The sequence below is a fragment of the Pipistrellus kuhlii genome, unplaced genomic scaffold (assembly GCF_014108245.1).
Source record: "Pipistrellus kuhlii isolate mPipKuh1 unplaced genomic scaffold, mPipKuh1.p scaffold_m20_p_192, whole genome shotgun sequence".
Lineage (NCBI taxonomy): Eukaryota > Metazoa > Chordata > Mammalia > Chiroptera > Vespertilionidae > Pipistrellus > Pipistrellus kuhlii.
Genome location: NW_023425507.1, coordinates 1 through 19,825, shown reverse-complemented (window position 1 = coordinate 19,825; position 19,825 = coordinate 1). Strand labels below are relative to the sequence as shown.

Below are 19,825 nucleotides of genomic sequence, written 5' to 3'. Positions count from 1 at the left end.
CGGCCGAGCGCAGGTGCTGAGAGCCGGGGCGGGGGACGCTGCCCAGGCCCCCATCCAGCCCTGCGGGCTGGCATCCTCACGGGGCTTTGGGTCCAGATGGGGGGGGGGGGTCCTGACCCGGAGGACAGGCCCTAACCCGGAGGGGTTTGGGGGTAACGGGGAGAAGGTGGATGCCCATGGAGCCGGCCCCGTGGGAGAAGTGAGGGAGCCCAGGAGGGAGGTGTGGATGCGCCACCTGGTGGCCAGGTGCGGAACTGCCACCCCCAACGCCCCCCAAGCCCAGAACAGGGGGAACCCCCGCTGCACGGGGAGGGGGGGGGGTACAGGGGTGCAGAGGAAGGGGCTGCGGGCCAGGCCGAGGGGTCCGGAAGGCAGAGGCGCCTCTGGTGGCTGGAGTCCGGGGGCCGGGGGGACTGTGGTTGGGAGATGTGGGGGTGCTGTGTGAGGCCACTGGGCCTGGGCAGAGGGGCCCCGGGGGAGGGGGAGTGGATCTCAGCTTCCTTCGCCCTCGTCCTGATGGAGCTGAAGACAGGAGCCCCCCAGCCCCCCGTTCACAGAGCCCCCCAGATGCTGGCGACACTGATTTTAATGGGGGGAGGGGGGCCACGGCAGGTCAGAGCAGCCGAGAGGGAGTGGTGGGGGGCGAGGGGAGGGTCCCCCAGGCTGAGGGGGGGTCTTCAGACTGGCGTTCTCCTCTGTGTCTGCTGATCCCAGTTCCGTGGACGGCACTCTGGTGGAGAGGGAGGGGGCAGAGGGGTGGGTGGTGCAGGGACAGGCAGGGGGTGTGCAGGGACAGGCAGGGGGGTGCAGGGACAGGCAGGGGGGTGCAGGGACAGGCAGGGGGGGGGTGCAGGCGTCCGGAGCCAGCGCAGCGAGTAGCCTGTGGGGACAGAGGCGGCGGCCGTCCATCCAGTGGCCTCTGTGCGGGTCACCCCGACTCCTGGGATGGGACCTCTCCCCCCAGCGCCCCCTGGGCCACATCATTGCCCCCAGGGGCTGGAAGGGGCCCCCGGGGGAGGGCAGGAGGGGGAGGGAAGGGGGGGAGGGAAGGGCCCCGGGGGAGGGCAGGAGGAGGAGGGAAGGGGCCCGGGGGATGGAAGGGGGAGGCGGGAGGGAAGGGGCTCGGCACCTCTACTGGGAGGTCGGCGACTTGGCCGCGTCGAACATCTTCTTCCGGCCCTCCATCCCCGACATGGCCTCCACATTCTTCCGCCAGTCGCCCACCTCCACCGGCCGCTCCTGCGGGGGACCCCCCCATCAGCCTCGCCCGCCACGCACGCTACTCCAAGCTGCCTCCACTGGGGACTGGGGTGTCACGGGCCCAGAGCCGCCCTCCCATCCCGCTCAGCACCCAGAGGCCACCTCCACCAAGAAGCCTTCCGCCTGCTCCACCTGGCTCCCCGTGAACCTCGGGGGCCACGGGCCATGGGGGCCACAACCACGGGCCACGGCCACGGGCCACGGCCACGGGCCACGGGCCACGGGGGCCACGGCCACGGGGGCCACGGCCACGGCCACGGGCCAGGCTCTCCTCCACGTTTCTTACCGACCCGCTCAGCTCTGGCCACGGGCGGACGCCGTGACCTCGGGCGCCAGCGGAGGGAGAGGCCTGACCCACCCGGAACCCTGTGCTCTGTGGCCGGCCGTCTCTGCCTCCGAGACAGAGGGCAGCGGCCCCTGTCACCTGACCTCCGCGCCCTCTGCTGTTTCATTCCTTTTTTATTTTTTTTTTTTAATGTTTTTGATGATTTTGTAAAGAGAGAGGGAGGGAGAGAGAGAAACGTCGACGAGAGAGAAACGTCATCGATCTGCGGCCTCCTGCACGCCCCGCCCTGGGGCTAGGGACCACATCTCCTCTCTCCCGAAACCTTCTAAGACCTTCTCCCTGGCCTCCCAGGACTGCGGTCGGCAAACCGCGGCTCTCGAGCCACAGGCGGCTCTCAGGCCCCTGGAGGGCGGCTCTTCCGCAAAACACCAGGTCCCGGGCGCGTCTGTGTGGAAGACGTGGCGTCAGAAGACGTTTGTGTTTAAAAATTGAGCTCCCCAGCTGAAACCGGTGCGGCTCAGTGGATAGAGCGTCGGCCTGCGGACGGAAGGGTCCCGGGTTCTATTCCTGTCCAGGGCATGTGCCTTGGTTGTGGGCACATCCCCAGTGGGGGGTGTGCAAGAGGCAGCTGATGGATGTTTCTCTCTCGTTGATGTTTCTAACTCTCTATCCCTCTCCCTTCCTCTCTGTAAAAAAAAAAAAAAATCAATAAAATAGATTTAAAAAATAATAATAATAATAATAATAATAATTGAGCTCCCCAGCTGAAACCAGTTTGGCTCAGTGGATAGAGCGTCAGCCTGAGGACTGAAGGGTCCCGGGTTCGATGCCTGGTCAAGGGCATGCGCCTTGGTTGCGGGCACATCCCCAGTGGGGAGCGTGCAGGAGGCAGCTGGTTGATGTTTCTCTCTCATCGATGTTTCTAGCTCTCTATCCCTCTCCCTTCCTCTCTGTGAAAAATCAATAAAATATATATATATCATATAATATACAGACTATATATAATATAATATATATAATATATAATATATATATAAAATAAATAAAAATAAAAGCGTGGCTCTCCAGAGACACGTCCGTGGCTGTGCTGCTGGTGTCCAGCCGTGTGGACGGGTGAGTCTGCCGGCCGCTGTCCGGGGCGGCTCTGGAGCGCCCCCCGGAGCGCGGGGCCGGCCGGGGCGGGCTCACCTTCTCCGTGTCCTCCTTCTTCACGGACTTGAGGTTGGCGCGCAGGTCCATGGACACCTTGTGCTTGGAGCCCAGCAGGGCCCGCAGCATGGCGTCGGCCGAGACCCGCACGCGTCTGAGCGGCGGCCGCTTGAACTTGCCGCGCAGGTCCAGCACCTTCAGCCTCAGGTCCTTGATCTGCGGGGGGCGGGGGGGGGGTCTCACTGGGCGGGCGGGGGGCCCGGGGTCCCCACGGCCCCTTCCCGGGGTCCCAGCCGGAGCCGCTGCCCCCCAGCCTCTCCGGAGCCGGCAGGACACGCAGCCCACCCCGCTCTCTTCAGAGCCTCCCGCAGGCCAAAGCCGGTGCGGCTCAGTGGGCAGAGCGTCGGCCTGCGGACGGAAGGGTCCCGGGTTCGATTCCGGTCAAGGGCATGCACCTTGGTGGCGGGCACATCCCCGGTGGGGGGCGTGCAGGAGGCGGCTGATGGATGATTCTCTCTCATCGATGTTTCTAGCTCTCTCTCCCTCTCTCTTCCTCCTCTCTGTAAAAAAATCAATAAAGAATATATTTAAAAACATTTTTTTTAATAAAAGAGCCTCGTGCGTTTGTCCATCGACGAACGGACGGGTCAGGGAGGGACAGAGCCCCGGTCTCCTGCCTCGATGGCCCGGGATGGCACCTAACTGTCCCTCCCCACCGAGCCCCAGCCGCACGCACTCCCAGCGGAGGCATCAGCCCCAGGTCCTGACCCTGAGGACAGTGCTTGGTGCCATCTCTGGGGGCCCCCGCCCCGGCCCCTCCTCCACTTTTTTTTTTTTTAATATTTTATTGATTTTTTATAAAGAGGAAGGCAGAGGGATAGTTAGAAACATCGATGAGAGAGAACCATGGACCAGCTGCCTCCTGCTCACCCCCCACCGGGGATGTGCCTGCAACCAAGGTCCATGCCCTTGACCGGAATCGAACCCGGGACCCTCCAGTCCGCAGGCCGACGCGCTATCCGCTGAGCCGCACTGGTTTCGGCCGAACCAGTTGAACCAGCACCAGAGCCGGCCCTTCCCTGCCCCGAGCAGATGCTGTCCGGCCGGCCGGTCGAGGGAGCCCTGAGGCCCGGAGGGTGTGACGGGGGCCACTCTGAACCGCAGAGTCTTCCTCTGTGCGGCGCAGGCAGCAGCCCTGACTTCACCCCCGGATGGGGAAGGGCTGGGAGGGGGGCTGGGGGAGGATCGCAGGCCCCTGGAAGCCGCTCTCAAAGGCAGGGAGTCTGTGTGCAGTCAGAGGGCGGCCCCGGGTGCCCTCTATGTCTGTGGTGTCCGCCCTCGCCAGCCTGCGGGGCCAGAGCGGGGAGGGGGCCCCAGAGGGCCCCCCGGAGCGGCCGCCTCCAGCCCCTGCCCAGCGGCGCCCCTGCCCCCCCAGACCTGCGCCCGGCCCTCCCTCCGCTCACCTCCCTGGTGTTGTGGAGGCATTTGGCCTCGATGTCGTATCTCTCCTCGTCCACCACCTCCACCTTGGCCTGCAGGTCCCGGCACAGGTCCTGGGGGGCGGGGGAGGGAGCGGGTGGGAGGGGGCTCCCCCCGCTGCCCCCCAGCCCCGGGCCCCCCCCGCCCCCTCGCTGTGCCCTGGGCCTCACCCAGCACCCCCCGGGCTCTGACGATGGATGAGGGGCGAGCCGTTCCCCGTCACAGAGCGGGGGGGCCCTGTCAGGCCGGCCCCGGGCCCCCCGTTCGTGGCGTCCCCCCCTGTCCCCCTCCCGGGGTCCCCCCCGTCCCCCTCCCCGGGGTCCCCCCGTCCCCCTCCCCGGGGTCCCCCCGTCCCCCTCCCCGGGGTCCCCCCCGCCCCCCCCGTCCCCCTCCCCGGGGTCCCCCCTCCCGTCCCCCCCGGGTCCCCCCGTCCCCCTCCCCGGGGTCCCCCCGTCCCCCTCCCCGGGTCCCCCCGTCCCCCTCCTCGGGGTCCCCCCGTCCCCCCCGGGTCCCCCCGTCCCCCTCCCCGGGGTCCCCCCGTCCCCCTCCCCGGGGTCCCCCCGTCCCCCTCCCCGGGTCCCCCCGTCCCCCTCCTCGGGGTCCCCCCGTCCCCCCCGGGTCCCCCCGTCCCCGGGCTCACCTGCAGGGCGCTGAGGGACAGGCCGCGCGTCTGCAGCGTGGGGATGCGCTCGGCCAGGTAGCGTGACTTCTCGGCCTCCCGCTCCTCCAGCTCCTGGTCCCAGCACTCCTTGGCCTTGGCCAGCATCAGGCTCTGGCGGGACAGCCCGGTGAGCAGGGGGACACGGGGAGACACGGGGGACACGGGGAGACACGGAGGGACACGGGGGGACACGGGGGACACGGGGGACACGGGGAGACACGGAGGGACACGGGGGGACACGGGGGGACACGGGGGGACACGGGGGGACACGGGGAGACACGGGGGGACACGGGGAGACACGGGGGGACACGGGGGACACGGGGGGACACGGGGAGACACGGGGGGACACGGGGAGACACGGGGAGACACGGGGAGACACGGGGGGACACGGGGAGACACGGGGGGACACGGAGGACACGGGGAGACACGGGGAGACACAGGGGCCGGGCCCTCCAGCTCCTGGTCCCAGCCCTCCTTGGCCTTGGCCAGCATCAGGCTCTGGCGGGACAGCCCGGTGAGCGGGGGGACACGGGGGACACGGGGGGACACGGGGAGACACGGAGGGACACGGGGGGACACGGGGGACACGGGGAGACACGGGGGGACACGGGGGGACACGGGGGGACACGGGGGGACACGGGGGGACACGGAGGACACGGGGAGACACGGGGAGACACGGGGAGACACGGGGGGACACGGGGAGACACGGGGGGACACGGGGAGACACGGGGAGACACGGGGGGACACGGGGAGACACGGGGGGACACGGGGGGACACGGGGGGACACAGGGGCCGGGCCCTCCAGCTCCTGGTCCCAGCACTCCTTGGCCTTGGCCAGCATCAGGCTCTGGCGGGACAGCCCGGTGAGCGGGGGACACGGGGGACACGGGGGGACACGGGAGACACGGAGGGACACGGGGGGACACGGGGGACACGGGGAGACACGGGGGGACACGGGGGGACACGGGGAGACATGGGGAGACATGGGGAGACCGGGCCCTCCAGCTCCTGGTCCCAGCACTCCTTGGCCTTGGCCAGCATCAGGCTCTGGCGGGACAGCCCGGTGAGCAGGGGGACACGGGGGAGACACGGGGAGACACGGGGAGACACGGGGGGACATGGGGGACACGGGTGGGCCGGGCCCTCCAGCTCCCACCAGCGTCGGGCCTGAGGGAGGGATACCGCAGGTCGGCCGGCTCTGGCCTCCGAGGGCCCTGGGGGCTCTGTGTCCTCACGCCCTGGACAGCGTGAGCGGACGTGTGGGCGGGCGTGTGGGAGGCATGTGGGAGGCGTGTGGGAGGCGTGTGGGAGGTGTGTGGGCGGACGTGTGGGCGGGCATGGGGGGGTGTGTGGGAGGCATGTGGGAGGTGTGTGGGAGGCGTGTGGGGGGCGTGTGGGGGCATGTGGGAGGCGTGTGGGGGCGTGTGGCGGGCGTGTGGCGGGCGTGTGGGAGGCGTGTGGGGGCGTGTGGGAGGCGTGTGGGAGGCATGTGGCGGGCGGGCGCTGGCCGTCCCTCTGCGGGAGGGTGACCCCGCACCCAGGCCCCTCCACTTCCTCCCTGTTCGCCCGAAGCTCCAGAGAGAGGGAGGCTTGTGTCAGAACGAGCCCCGCCCGCCCACCGCCTGGCTCCGGGGCTGAGCGCGACCTAGGAGCCAGGAGGTCAGGCCCCCCCCCCCCGGCTCACCTTCAGCATGAGCTTGCGGGAGGCGGTGATCTTGGATTTCCTCTGGGGGTGAGGAGGGGAGGGACAGGGGAGGAGGGGAGAGACAGGGGAGGAGGGGAGGGACGGGGGGGAGGAGGGGAGGGATGGGGGGAGGAGGGGAGAGACAGGGGAGGAGGGGAGGGACGGGGGGAGGAGGGGAGGGACAGGGGAGGAGGGGAGGGACGGGGGAGGAGGGGAGGGACGGGGGAGGAGGGGAGGGACAGGGGAGGAGGGGAGGGACGGGGGGAGGAGGGGAGGGACGGGGGGAGGTAGGACGGGGGAGGAGGGGAGGGACGGGGGGAGGGGGGGAGGACGGGGGGGAGGAGGGGAGGGAACGGGGGGAGGAGGGGAGGGACGGGGGAGGAGGGGAGGGACAGGGGGAGGAGGGGAGGGACGGGGTGAGGAGGGGAGAGATGAGTGAGGCGGAGTTGCAGAGTCGAAGATCGAGGATCGAGGCCCGGCCGGGGGGGGGGGGGGGGCGGCCAGGGTCACGGTCGCTCGGGCCCCTCCTGAGCTCCCCGAGGGGGTTTGCCAGAATCCTCAGATCCAGGGAGGGCGGCAGGGAGCCCTCACTTCCTGGAGGCCCTGGGGGCCCGCCCCCTCCCCTGCAGGTGGGGGGTGCTGAGGACCCCCCCCCCCAGTCCAGGGTGATTACAGACAAATCAGGATGGTGGCCCGGCCTGCCTGGCTCAGTGTTTGAGCGTCGACCTGTGAGCCAGGAGGTCAGGGTTCGAGTCCCGCTCAGTGCACAGGCCCGGGGTGTGGGCTCCATCCCCAGTGGGGGGCGTGCGGGAGGCAGCCGGTCCGTGGTTCTCTCTCATCAGGGATGTTTCTTTCTCTCTCCTTCTCCCTTCCTCTCTGACATCAATAAAAATCTTTAAAAAAAAACTCACTCACCTCACTGCGGGCATCCGGACGGTGAGGACGAGGAGAAGGCGGAGGACGGAGGAGGCAGAGGACGGAGGAGGAGGAGGAGGAGGAGGAGGAGGAGAAGGAGGAGGAGGAGGAGGAGGGAGGAGGAGGAGGAGGAGAAGGAGGAGGAGGAGGAGGGGAGGGGGAGGAGGGGGAGGAGGGGGAGGGAGGGGGGAGGAGGGAGGGGGAGGAGGAGGAGGGGGAAAGAGGAGGGAGGAGGAGGAGGAGGAGGAAAGAGGAGGGAGGAGGAGGAGGTGGAGGAGGAGGAGGAGGAGGGAGGAGGCGGAGGAGGAGGATGAGGAGGAGGAGAGGAGGAGGAGGAGGAGGAGGAGGAGGAGGAGGAGGAGGAGGAGGAGGAGGAGGAGGAGGAGGAGGAGGAAGGAGGAGGAGAGGAGGAGGAGGAGGAGGGAGGAGGAGGAGGAGGAGGGAGAACGGGACAAGAGGTTATTCTCGAGGCCACAGCACCGGGGGGGGGGGCAGGGTGTGGGCGGGGAGGGGTGGTGACCCGGGGCCGGTGGAGGGTCCCAGCAGGACAGACCAGGATCCCGCGGCCTCTGGGATCCGGGAGGCGCTGGGGGGTCCCCGGTTGTGGGGGCGAAGGGGGGAGTCAGGGACGCGGGACGTGGGGTCCTGCCCTGAGAGGCATTGAGTCAGGGCCTGGCGGACGCCCCGACTCCAGAACGGGCCACCCGGGCTGTGGGCTCCGCTCAGACCCAGGAGGTCTGGGGCCACCGGGACCCGACACTCAGGGCCGCTCCTGTTTGAGGACCAGCCTCCGAGGAGCTGCTGGGGGCGGGGGACTGGTGGAACCCCACTCCAGGGCTGGTTTTGCCCCAGAGGGACCTGCCCCCCACACCCCTCCCTGCACACACACACACACACGCATACACACACGTGCACACACATATACACGTACTCACATACACACGCATACATGCATGCATGCACACATGCATGCACACACGCATACGCACGTGCGCGCGCACACACGTGCTCACGTACACGCGTATGCACGCACATACATACACAATACACACATACACATGCGTACTCACATACACACATGTACACACATACATGCACACATGCACATGCGTACTCACATACACACATGTGCATGCACACATACATACACACACGCACACACGTGCTCACGTACACACGCATACACGCACATACATACACACATGCACACATACACACGCGTGCTCACATGTACACACATACACACATACATGCGTACTCACATACACACATGTGCATACACACATGCATACACACGCGCGCACACACGCACATGCACACGGGGGGTACTCACACTTCCGGCATGGCTGCGGGCGGAGGTGGCGGGCAGCACCTGGGGGCAGAGAGCCTGGGTGAGGGCGGGCACAGCTCCGTCCCCAGCCCCGGGGGCGCGGGGGGCGGGGCAGACAGCGGGAAGGAGAGACCGGGCAGCGTGGGTCCCGCTGGGTCCAGGTGGGACGGCTCGGCTCAGAGGCTGAGCATCGACCGCCCTGCGAGCCACGAGGGCCCCGTGGGTCCCATCAGGGGGCGTGCCGGGGGGGGGTCTGCTCGAACCCTGCACCCTGCCCGGGGCGGGGCCACCTCCCCCGAGTCTCCCATGGGACCCCTCTGGCCCCAGCCCTGCCTCTGCTCTGCGGGGGGATGGGGTGCAGCCTGGGGGATCGGAGGGGGGGGGTGACCCCGAGTCACAGCTGTCACCCTGGCCTGCGTTCCCGGGATGCTTGGCTGGCACCGGATGCTGCCGCCAGCTGCCTGCTTTCCGGGTTCCCTCTGCCCTGCCTGCCCGCCTCCCCCGTGTCCCCCCAGAGACTGAGAGTCCAGGAGGAAACACCAGCCGGGGCAGGCACACCCGTCCCTGGGCCCAGCATACCCCCCTCCCCCCAGTGCCCAGGCCCAGGCCCCCCGCCCGGCCCAGCATACCCCCTCCCCCCCAACGCCCAGGCCCAGGCCCCGGCCCAGCCCAGCATACCCCCCTCCCCCCAGTGCCCAGGCCCAGGCCCCGGCCCAGCCCAGCCTCCTCCTCCGTCTCCCCCACCCCAGGTGGGCGTGTGGCTGCGCTCGGCCGGCCCCCGGAGCCCCTGTCAGCGCCGAGGGGCCGCGCCCGCTGACGGAGGCCAGGCCTGGGCTGCCGTTCCCAGCAGACGGGACCCCTGACAGGCGGGCGATAAGGAGGCCGGAGGCAGATAGCGGAGGATGGGAAGGGGCGGGCGCATTCCTGTGTCCCCCTCCCGGCCCCTCCCACCCGCCAGCGACCCGCAGGGAGCGGGAGGGAGGAGAATGTCGGACTGAGAGTGTTGAGTCGTGAGTCGTGACGTGTGATGGTGTTTATGTGTGTGCAGTGTTGTGTGTTGAGTGTGTGTGAGTGGATGTTGGTGTTGAGTGTGTGTGTGAGTGGGTTTGAGTGGTGTGGAGTGTGAGTGGAGTGTGTGTGAGTGGTGTGGTTGTGATGTGGAGTGTGAGTGTTGAGTGGGTGTGAGTGTGAGTGTGGTGTGAGTGGGTGTGAGGGTGTGAGTGGGTGTGAGTGTGAGTGTGAGTGGGTGTGTGGTGTGAGTGAGTGTGAGTGTGTGTGAGTGTGAGTGGGTGTGAGTGGGTGTGAGTGTGAGTGTGAGTGGGTGTGAGTGTGAGTGGGTGTGGGTGTGAGTGGGTGTGAGTGGGTGTGAGTGGGTGTGAGTGTGAGTGTGAGTGGGTGTGAGTGTGTGAGTGTGTGAGTGTGAGTGGGTGTGTGTGTGAGTGTGAGTGTGTGTGAGTGTGTGAGTGTGAGTGGGTGTGAGTGTGAGTGTGAGTGGGTGTGAGTGTGAGTGTGAGTGGGTGTGAGTGTGAGTGGGTGTGAGTGTGCGTGTGTGAGTGTGTGAGTGGGTGTGCAGGGCGAGGACCAGGAACACACATCTCTCGTCAGGTCCCTGATCTTTCTCCCGTTCCCACCCCTGTCCTTGGCGCCGGTTCAAGGGCGTCAGGTCCTCCCTCCCTGCAGGGCCCTGAGCTGGCACTGCACCCCGTGGCCGAGGGGCCAGCCCCCAACTCTGCACGAGGAGCCCCACCTCAGAACGTGCCCGGCCGCGTGGCTCAGTGGTGAGCGTCCCCCTGGGAGCCAGGAGGCCAGGGTTCGATGCCCGGTCAGGGCACAGGCCCGGGCTGCGGGCTCCATCCCCAGGGTGGGGCGGGCGGGAGGCGGCCGCTCCCTGGTTCTCTCTCCTCAGGGATGTTTCTATCTCTCCCTCCCCCTCTGGGACCGATAAAAAAATTTTTTTTTTTAAAACTGTCTCCAAACCCTGGCGGGAGGTGCTGCCTGGAGCCCCCGAGGCAGACAGAGCCGCCCCCCCCCAACGGGGACCCAGAGACGGAGCCCGAGCACAGGCTCCAGCTTCAGCCCTCAGTGCGGGCGCCGCCTCCCCCTCCTCAGCGGTGCCCAGGCCTGGCACTCCGCCCTCGCCCGCTCTGCTCCTGCCTCCTCGGGCACGGGGGCGAAGCCTGTCCCCCGAGACAGACAAGGAGGCCGGGGGCTCGGGGTCCAGTCTCCCAGGCTCCCCGAGTCCCGCTCAGCCCCCCTCCTTCTCCGTCCACTGCCCACCCAGCTCCCCCCAGCTCCCCCCGCAGCCCAGCCCCCTCCTGCCCCTGATCCCCAGTGCCCCCTCCCCACGGTGCCCCGCCCTCCGGGCACTGCTGGGGGCCCCTGAGCAGGCAGAGCACGGCTGCGCCCTGGGTTCGGGGGTTCGCCTTGTAGAAAGCCTCCATGGGCGAGGGGGGATGTGGGGGGACCCCGGCGGCTCCCCAACAGCTGCCCCATCGAGGAACCCCTTCTTCCCTCTCCCAGCCTCTGTCCCCCGGCCGCCCCGCCCTCCCCCTCAGCCCGGGTTCTGGGTCTGGGCTTGGCCTGGATCTGGCCAGAACCGGCCGGACGCTCACCTGGGTCAGCGTCCGTCAGTCTGTCTGTCCCGGAGTCGGAGGCAGACTGAGGGGGCGGCACGGAGGGAGGCTATGAAGTGGCCGGCCCTCAGCAACTGGCCGGTAAAAATAGACCAGGCCCGGCCCCTCCCCCTCTCGCCGCCCCCTCCCCCCAACACCTCCCGGGGGAGACACACACACACACACATGCACGCTGCACACAGCAGGCCCTGGGCTTGCAGCTGTGTGTGTGTGTATGTGGGGGGGTTGGGGGTTCAGAGGGCACTCACACTCTGTGCACACAGAGGTCCCCCCCACCCAGGAACCCCAGAACCACCCAGGGAGCCGGAGTCAGAGGGGAGAGAATGGACAGGCCGCGGAGGGGGGAGCAGGGATGGGACCCCGTGGGGCACAGGGCTGGAGCCGGGACTCTCTTTCCTTTTCTTAAAAATATATTTCACTGATTTTTCACAGGAGGAAGGAAGAGGGAGAGAGCGTTAGAAACACCGGTGAGAGAGAAACATCCAGCAGCTGCCTCCTGCACGCCCCCCACTGGGGACGTGCCCGCCACCGAGGCGCATGCCCCCGACCACAATCGAACCCGGGATCCCCAGTCCGTAAGCCCACGCTCTGTCCACCGAGCCACACCGGTTTCAGCATGTTTTTTCTTTTCGTGGATGCCAGAGAGGAAGGGAGAGGGGGAGAGAGCGAAGCATCCGCGATGAGAGCGAACCGGGGACCGGCCGCCTCCTGCACACCCTCCCTCCCCTGAACCCCGGGTCCGGGGGCCCACGCTGAACCCCTGGGCCACCGTGGCCGGTCGGGCGCCCCTCCATCTCTCACAGGGAACAGGAAACGTGGGCGTCAGGCCCCGAGCCCACGTCTTTTGGGGGCCCCGGCGGCGCAGGAGGCGTGCAGGCCGACCAGGCCAGTGTCTGGGCGGAGCGGGCGTGGCCGGGGGAGCCTGAGGGTCTGCAGCCCCCGGCGCCCCCTCCAGGGGGGCCTCCGGGAATGGAGGCTCCCCCGGGGCCTGGACCCCCTCAGGGAGCCGGTCTCCCCCGCCCCCTCCCGCGCCCCTGTGTCCCCGGCCTGCGCCCACAGGTCTGCACCTGTCCGGGGGTATTTTTAGGGTGGCCGGTCCCCAGCCCACGGTCAGAGAAAGACAATGCCCGCTATGTTAATCCCAGGCTATTATTGTCGGCCGGGCCGGGCGGGGCCGGGCAGCGGGCGCTGGCCCCTCGGAGGTGGGGAGAGGCCTGGCAGGCAGCAGGAGGAGGGGGCGCTCCCTGTTGGGGGGCGGGGAGAGCCCAGGACAGGTGTCCTAAGAAGGGGCACCCCTCTCGCCCCCCTGGGGGTGACGTCCCGCCCGCTCTCTGGGCCGTCCCCCTGGGGCCAGCGAGTGACCTTGTGGTTCTGGGAGGCAGCCGGGGCGAGGACAGGGGCCAGACGTCACGGGGGCAGAGCGGGGGCCACTGGGCACAGGGATGGAACACGAAGGCACAGCCAGGGAGCAGCTGGGGTCAGAGAAGGGATGGGGGGCGGGGGCACGTCCCACCCCGGGGATCGAGCCTGCAGCCCGGGCCTGTGCCCCGACCGGGAATCGAACCCTGAACCTCCTGGTTCACAAGTTGATGCTGAACCACTGAGCCACGCCCACCGGGCTCTTTGAGAAGGAACGATGGAGCCGAAGCCGGTGTGGCTCAGTGGATAGAGCGTCGGCCTGCAGACGGAAGGGTCCCGGGTTCGATTCCGGTCAAGGGCTTGGACCTTGGTTGCGGACGCATCCCCAGTAGGGGGCGTGCAGGAGGCGGCTGATGGGTGTTTCTCTCTCTTCGACGTTTCTAGCTCTCTATCCTTCTCCCTTCCTCTCTGTAAAATAGGGGTGTCGAACTCAATCAGAGAAGGGGCCAAAATCTAAAATCCAGCCTAAATCACGGGCCAAATGGTTTACTGAACAGTCATAAACTGTCATTGTGATGGAAACGCAGCGGAGTGCAGTGATGGACAGCACGGTGCGGGCCACATGGCAAGGCCTGGCGGGACGGATTTGGCCCGCGGGCCTTGTGTTTGACACATGTGCTGTAAAAAATCAATAAAATATTTTTTTAAGAAAAGGGAGGATGGAGAGAGCAGGCTGACTGATACAGGACAATAGGGAGGGGGTCAAAGCCCCCAAACCACGGGGTGCATGTGTGCGCCCAGCAGGCCGTCTGCTCGGGGAGTCTCGGGGAGTCCCAGCCTCTGAGGGTCTCGGGGTGATCGCCCCCTGGGCCTCTGCAGGGGCTGTGTGGGGCTGGAGTCCCTCCCGGACGTGGGGAGCCATGGGGCAGGTAGGGAGTGTCTGGCCGGGGGAGCTAGGCCCCATGAGGCCGTGGGTGTGGACAGAGGCCCTCGTCCCCCCCTCCCCCCCTCCCCGCACCTGTCCGCCCAGCTGCCAGGCATAGTCTGGGGAGCCAGGAGCCCGAATTAGCCAGTGACCAGGCCTTCTGGGGCCTCTCCCACCACCCGCCCGCCCCCCGCTGCCCGGCCCAGCCTCCGTGACAGCCAGCCACAGCCCCCACCTGCTCCGTCACCCCCACTGCAGCCCCACCCTCTCCGGGGCCAGGATTCCTGGGCTGATTGCTGAGCCCGGCCAGGCAGAGCAGAGGGAACGCAGACCCCAAACGCCTGTGGCACAGAGACACTGGGGTCCCCACCCACCAGGAGCCCCGGATCCGAGATCTTCCCCAGCCTGTTTCCATTTCCCCCCGGGAACCCAGGTGCAGGTCCGGGCTGAGCAGCTGCTGTGAGCTCAGCTGAGCTGAGACCCGGCCGGCGTGGCTCAGTGGTTGAGCCTCAACCTAGGAACCAGGAGGTCAGGGTTCGATCCCGGGTCAGGGCACAGGTCCGGGTTGCGGGCTCCGTCCCGGTGTGGGGCCTGCAGGAGGCAGCCGGTCCGTGATTCTCTCTCATCATGGATTTCTCCCTCTCTCTCCCCCTCTCCCTTCCTCTCTGAAATCAATAAAATATACATATATATATTTTTAAACAGTAAGCCATGCTCTGCATTGCTGACTCTCTGTACAGCTTAGTTTTAAGTGGTTTGGCTTCATAAACAGGCGGTACCAGGTGTGCCGGTGAATACTGCAGATTTTTTTTTCCTCTCAATCAACGGAGTCACATGTATGTTGATAGATATGTGATTTGATGTGTATGCTGTTTTGTTGTATTGACAACAAGCTTCAAAACGTAAAATTTGCTAGAGGGGGTTAACATCATAGATATTTTTACACTTAAAATAAATGTCGAATTTCGTGCCAAAAAAAAAAGAGCATTTTCAGGAAGTTTTAGTTCATTACTTTATTTTGGAGAAAAAGTTATACTTCGGGAAGCTTATAGTAAACACGCTCCTTCTCAAGATACGTGCGAGCGCTGGTCTAAATGCTTTAAAAGGGATGTTTCGATGCAAAGAGCACCCAGGTCCACCACAAAGGTTTGAAGACCAACCGTGACCAGCATTACTGGATGAAGATGCGTGTCAAACTCAAAAACAACTTGCAGAGAGATTCAACGTTGCTCAGCAAACAATTCCTGATCGTCTACAAGCAACGGGAAGGATTTTAAAGGAAGGAAAATGGGTGCCACATCCACTGAAGGAAGGACAAATGGAAAACCAAAAAGTCATCAGTAAAATGGTGCTTCAACGGCACCAAGGAAAGTCTTTTTGGCACCGAATTGTGCCTGGCGATGAAAGTGGATTTATTCTGAGAATCCCAAACGCACAGAATCACGGGTTGATCCAGGTCAACCATCAACATGGACTGCCAGGCCCAATCGCTTGGGAAAGAAGACAGTGCTCTGCGTCAGGCGGGATCGGGAAGGTGTGGCGCATTATGAGCTTCTCAGACCAGGTGAAACCATTAATACTGATTGCTACCAACAAATAATCCATTTGAACCACGTTTTGATCGTGAAATCACCAGAATGGCCAGCAGACACAGCAAAGTAATCTTGCTTCATGATGACGCACCATCACACACTTCCAAACCAGCCAAAGACGCGGGAAAAGACCTTGCCTGGAAGTGTGAACCCACCCGCCCTGTGCACCAGCCCTCGCCCCTTCAGGCGGCCCCTTGTCCGGTCGACGGCGCACGCACTGTCTGAGCAGCCCCTCAACACGTACGAAGGAGTGGGAAATGGGGTCTCAGATTGGTCTGTCTCAAAACAAGAAAAGTTCTATTGGGACGGTACCCGCAAATTCCCTGAAAGATGGGGGAAATGCGTAGCTAGCGATGGACGTTGCTTTGAGCAAAGCATGCTTGATGTTTCTCTTGAATTTGTCGTGTTTTCTTTGATGGCAAAATTCCCATTATTAACCGGTAAATGGTCAATCCGAATTACTAACCGGTATCCGCATTTTTAGCTGGTACACCTGGCGCTAGCACCTGAAGGAGGGGGCCTGGGCGGGGCCAGAAGGAGCCTGGGCGGGGTCTGGGGAGGCCTGGGCGGGGCCAGGAGGGGGTCTGGGCGGGGCCAGGAGGGGCCTGGGCGGGGCCATAAGGAGCCTGGGCAGGGTCTGGGGAGGCCTGGGCGGGGCCAGGAGGGGTCTGGGCGGGGCCATGAGGCGTGGGCGTGGCCATGGAGGGGTGGGCGGGGCCAGGGCGGGTGAGTGGCAGCTCGCAGGGCCAGGGGAGGGCAGGCAGGCTCAGGGCTGGGGCGGCCTGGCCTTCAGCTGGTGCGTTTCTCACACCCCCGCCTTCAGAGCCACCCCACCCCACCCCACCGCACCCTCTGCCTTCCTCCCACACCCTCTGCGCTGCCCAAACCTGTTGCCTCCCGGAGCCTGAAGCTACGGGCCCTCACCCCACCCGCCCATGGGAGCCCTTCCCCCCAATCCGGGCTGGGGGGGGCGGGGGGCGGCCCCCTGGCTCCCAGGTCCCCTGGCTGCACACTGAGCCCTCCGCACTCCCAAGGGCCTGGGGCCGGGTCTCCGCAGGTCCCTGCAGCCCAGGCTGCCTGTCCACAAACCCATAACCAGCAGGCGGGGTTTGGGGCTGGACCCGGGCGGGCAGGGCTGAGGGTGAGAGTGAGCCAGCACCCGGGTGGACCCCACCCTAGGAGCACAGCACGTGACCCGCCAGCGAGGCTGGGAACCCGGCTGGTTCTCTCCCCATCCCGCCTCCCCGGGCCCTCCCGGGCCCCACCCAGGTCTCCCCTGCCGGCTCCCAGCTTGGCCAAGCCTCCACCCGGCACCCACCCGCCTGGCTGCCCTCTCCCAGCCCACCCCGGGCTCCGCGTCTGCACCCTGGACCCTGCAGGTCTCCACAGAGAGAAGGTGCCTCCCCCTCCATCCCACCCATTGCCCCGGGCACTGCTGGGAGCCACCTCCTCCAGGGAGGCCTCCAGACACCGCCTTTGTGTCTCTCCGGCCCCAGGGCGTCCTGTCTGTGCCAGCCCCTGGTTCTGGGCCTCTGGGCCCCTCCCCTCAGGGGGAAGCCGGTCTGGGGGAAGGCGATGCCCCCCCCCCCTTCGGGCTGAGGCCCCGTGGATGCGCCAGAACCCCTTCGGGGCTCGGAAGACATTCACTGGGGGGGAGGGAGGCAGAAAAATGTGCATTTCTAACAAATTTCCCACCACTTAGGCCTGTGCCCTGACCAGGAATCAAACCCGGAACTTTTCCGGTGCATCGGGATGAACCATCCGACAGGTTTTACATTTTAATTTACTCTCTCATGCAGTCACTATTTTAAATATATATATATATATATATAGTATTGATCCTTTTACAGAGAGGAAGGGAGAGGGATGGAGAGTCAGAAACATGGATGAGAGAGAAACATCCATCAGCTGCCTCCTGCACACTCCCCACTGGGGATGTGCCCGCAACCAAAGTCCATGCCCTTGACCGGAATCGAACCCGGGGACCCCTTAGTCTACAGGCCGACGCTCTGTCTGTCCACTGAGCCACACCGGTCGGGGCTCCTATGGTCACTGCTGCTGGCTGTGGCCAGCCATCCAAGGTCTGTTCCGTGTGTTCAGTGGGCTATTATTGTTACCCTCCTGATTCCCTTATTTTATCTATAAAATAAAGGGAAGAAAAACCAAAAAAAACAAAAACGATCAAGAAAAAAAAATTTGGCTTTTCATTCTGCCCACGAGGGCCCGTCGCAGGCCCGGAGCGCGGGACTGGCCGCTGCAGCGAGCTCTGGGGGTGGCGGCCTCCGGGCTGAAGAAAGGCCCCTCAGACAGGACAAGTGAGGGAAACAATCCGTAAGGAACAGCCGGAAACGCTTGTCACCTGCAGTCCTGCCCCGCCCCCGGCCCAGGAGCTGGAGTGCAGTTCTGCCCCTCGCCGCCAGAGGGAGCACGTGAGGCGCGCACTAACGGGGGGCGCTTTGATGGATGGATTTGCCCAAAAGGGACCCCCAACGGGCTTCACCCCTGAGCCAGGTGTTCTGGTTTTGCTTTGTTTTTTATTTATTTTATTTTTTTAAGGAAGGACAGGCCTTCCCCAGGCAGCCAAGGAGGAAAGACACCAGAACCCCGATGGACAGGCGGACAGGGAGGAGCGTGGATTTGGGGGGGGGGGTGTTAGGGGGGTAAAGAGGGGCCCTGGGGGCATTTTTCTCTCACTAGGGGGTGAAGGGCTACCCTGGGGACAAGCCAGAGGCGGGCGCGGCCTGGTGACGCCCGGGGCTCCCAGCTCTGTTGCAGCCCAGATGTGAGGGCGGCGCAGGCCGGCCACCAGGGGGCGCTCGCAGCGCGGGGGGAACAATGGGGTGATTGATGCAGACACACCATGAAAGACAGATTGTTCCCAGGAAGCCCGGGCTCCTGCCAAGCGCCCGGGGTGCGTGGAATTTCAAGGAGAAGCTGAGGAGAGCCGGGCTGTGGGCCGGGGCCCCACACCCCCTCCCTGGAGCCCAGGGATTGGGGGCCGGGGGTGGGGGTAGGAAAAGCCGATGGCCCAGGTGGGTGAGGGGGCCCCGTGACTCCCACTCCTCAGATGGCCTCCCGGATCCCCCAGTCCACTCAGCCCCACCTGCTACCCTACTGCTCGAGCTGCTGGGAACCCCGGCTCCCCCCTCCTCCTCCTCCTTCTCTTCCTCCTCCTCCTCCTTCCTGGGTGGCCCAGGTGAGGCCAGAGCTGCTTTGAACCTCGGTTTTCCCATCTATAAAATGGGAGCACCGCCCCCTCTGTGTCTGCCTCCCAGGGCTGGTGAGGATCAAAGGAGAGAGATCACTCAGCATCCTGGCTCCCTCTGCTCCCAGGAGACCCCGCTGAGCAGGCCCTCCCCTCCCTGCCCCCCCAGCCTCCTCCAGGCCCCAGCCCCCCCCCCACCCTGCTCCCCAGCCCCCTCCCCCCATGACCCCCAGGCTCCCCGAGACCTCCCCGCTCCCCAGCCTCCGCCCACCCCAGCATCTGAACTTCCCACACACCCCCCCCCCAAGGCTGGCCATCCCCGGGCCTGAGGGCGGGGCAGGATCTGAGGCCCAGGCACAAGGGCTGCTTGTCCTGCGGGGCAGCCTGGCACCGCCCGTCCTGTGCCAGGAGGCGGCTCCGGGCGCCATTGTCATTCAGTGTGGTGATGGGGGGGCCGTCGGGGTCCATCTGGACCAGGCAGGGGCCGGGCTCAGGGCCTGGACCGGCTCCCTCCTGCCCCCCACAGACCGGACATCTTCCAGCTTGTGAGCTGCCCCCGTCCCTGTCCCCCCAAAAACCCCCGTTCCCACCCTCCGCCTCCATCCTCCCCTCGGTCCCTCGCGGTCCATGCAGTGCCCATCGGCGTGCCCGCCCGCCCGCCCGCCCGGGGGTCAGCCACATCCACCATCGCCCGGCGGCCAGCGCTGGTCACCGAGACAGGACCTAACCGCCGCCACGGCCTGCCTGTCCCCGGCGCCCGGCCGGCCACAGGCCTAGTTCTCACACCATCGCTGTGTGACCCTGAGCCGACGGCTAACTGTCTCTGGGTTAGCAATGTGTTTTTTATTTTTAATATATCTTATTGATTTTTTTTTTTTTTTTTTTACAAAGAGGAAGGGAGAGAGGGAGAGAGCTAGAAACGTCGATGAGAGAGAAACATCGACCAGCTGCCTCCTGCACGCCCCCCACCTGGGGATGTGCCGGCAACCAAGGCACACGCCCTGGACCGGAATCGAACCCGGGACCCTTCCGTCCGCAGGCCGACGCTCTATCCACTGAGCCACACCGGTTTCGGCAACAATGTCTTTATTTTTTTAAAAAAAGATATTTTGTTATTGATGTCAGAGAGGCAGGGAGAGGGGGGGGGGAGAGAGAGAAACATCCAGGGAGATGGGGGGAGAGAGAGAAACATCCGTGATGAGAGAGGATCCTGGATCGGCTGTGAAAGATGGAACAGAGAGGGCCGGGGACTGGGAGGCCAGGACACAGGCTTTATTGGAGAGAAGAGAACCCCTGCCGGCTGCTCCGAGAGAGAGAGAGAGAGAGAGAGAGAGAGAGAGAGAGAGA

At 65.4% G+C, this 19,825-nt stretch overlaps 1 protein-coding gene across 1 annotated transcript; it reads right to left on the bottom strand.

The window, feature by feature from the left end:
- Window positions 1–570: 570 nt before the first annotated feature.
- Window positions 571–11,411, bottom strand: TNNI1 (troponin I1, slow skeletal type). Its single transcript, XM_036443612.2, has 8 exons — window positions 11,377–11,411; window positions 8,768–8,806; window positions 6,520–6,565; window positions 4,815–4,946; window positions 4,159–4,248; window positions 2,735–2,911; window positions 1,130–1,239; window positions 571–880 (listed from the first exon to the last, which is right to left on the bottom strand). Exons 2-7 carry the CDS (start codon window positions 8,776–8,778, stop codon window positions 1,132–1,134), a joined length of 564 nt encoding a protein of 187 aa, XP_036299505.1. The 5' UTR covers window positions 8,779–8,806; window positions 11,377–11,411; the 3' UTR covers window positions 571–880; window positions 1,130–1,131.
- Window positions 11,412–19,825: the final 8,414 nt, after the last annotated feature.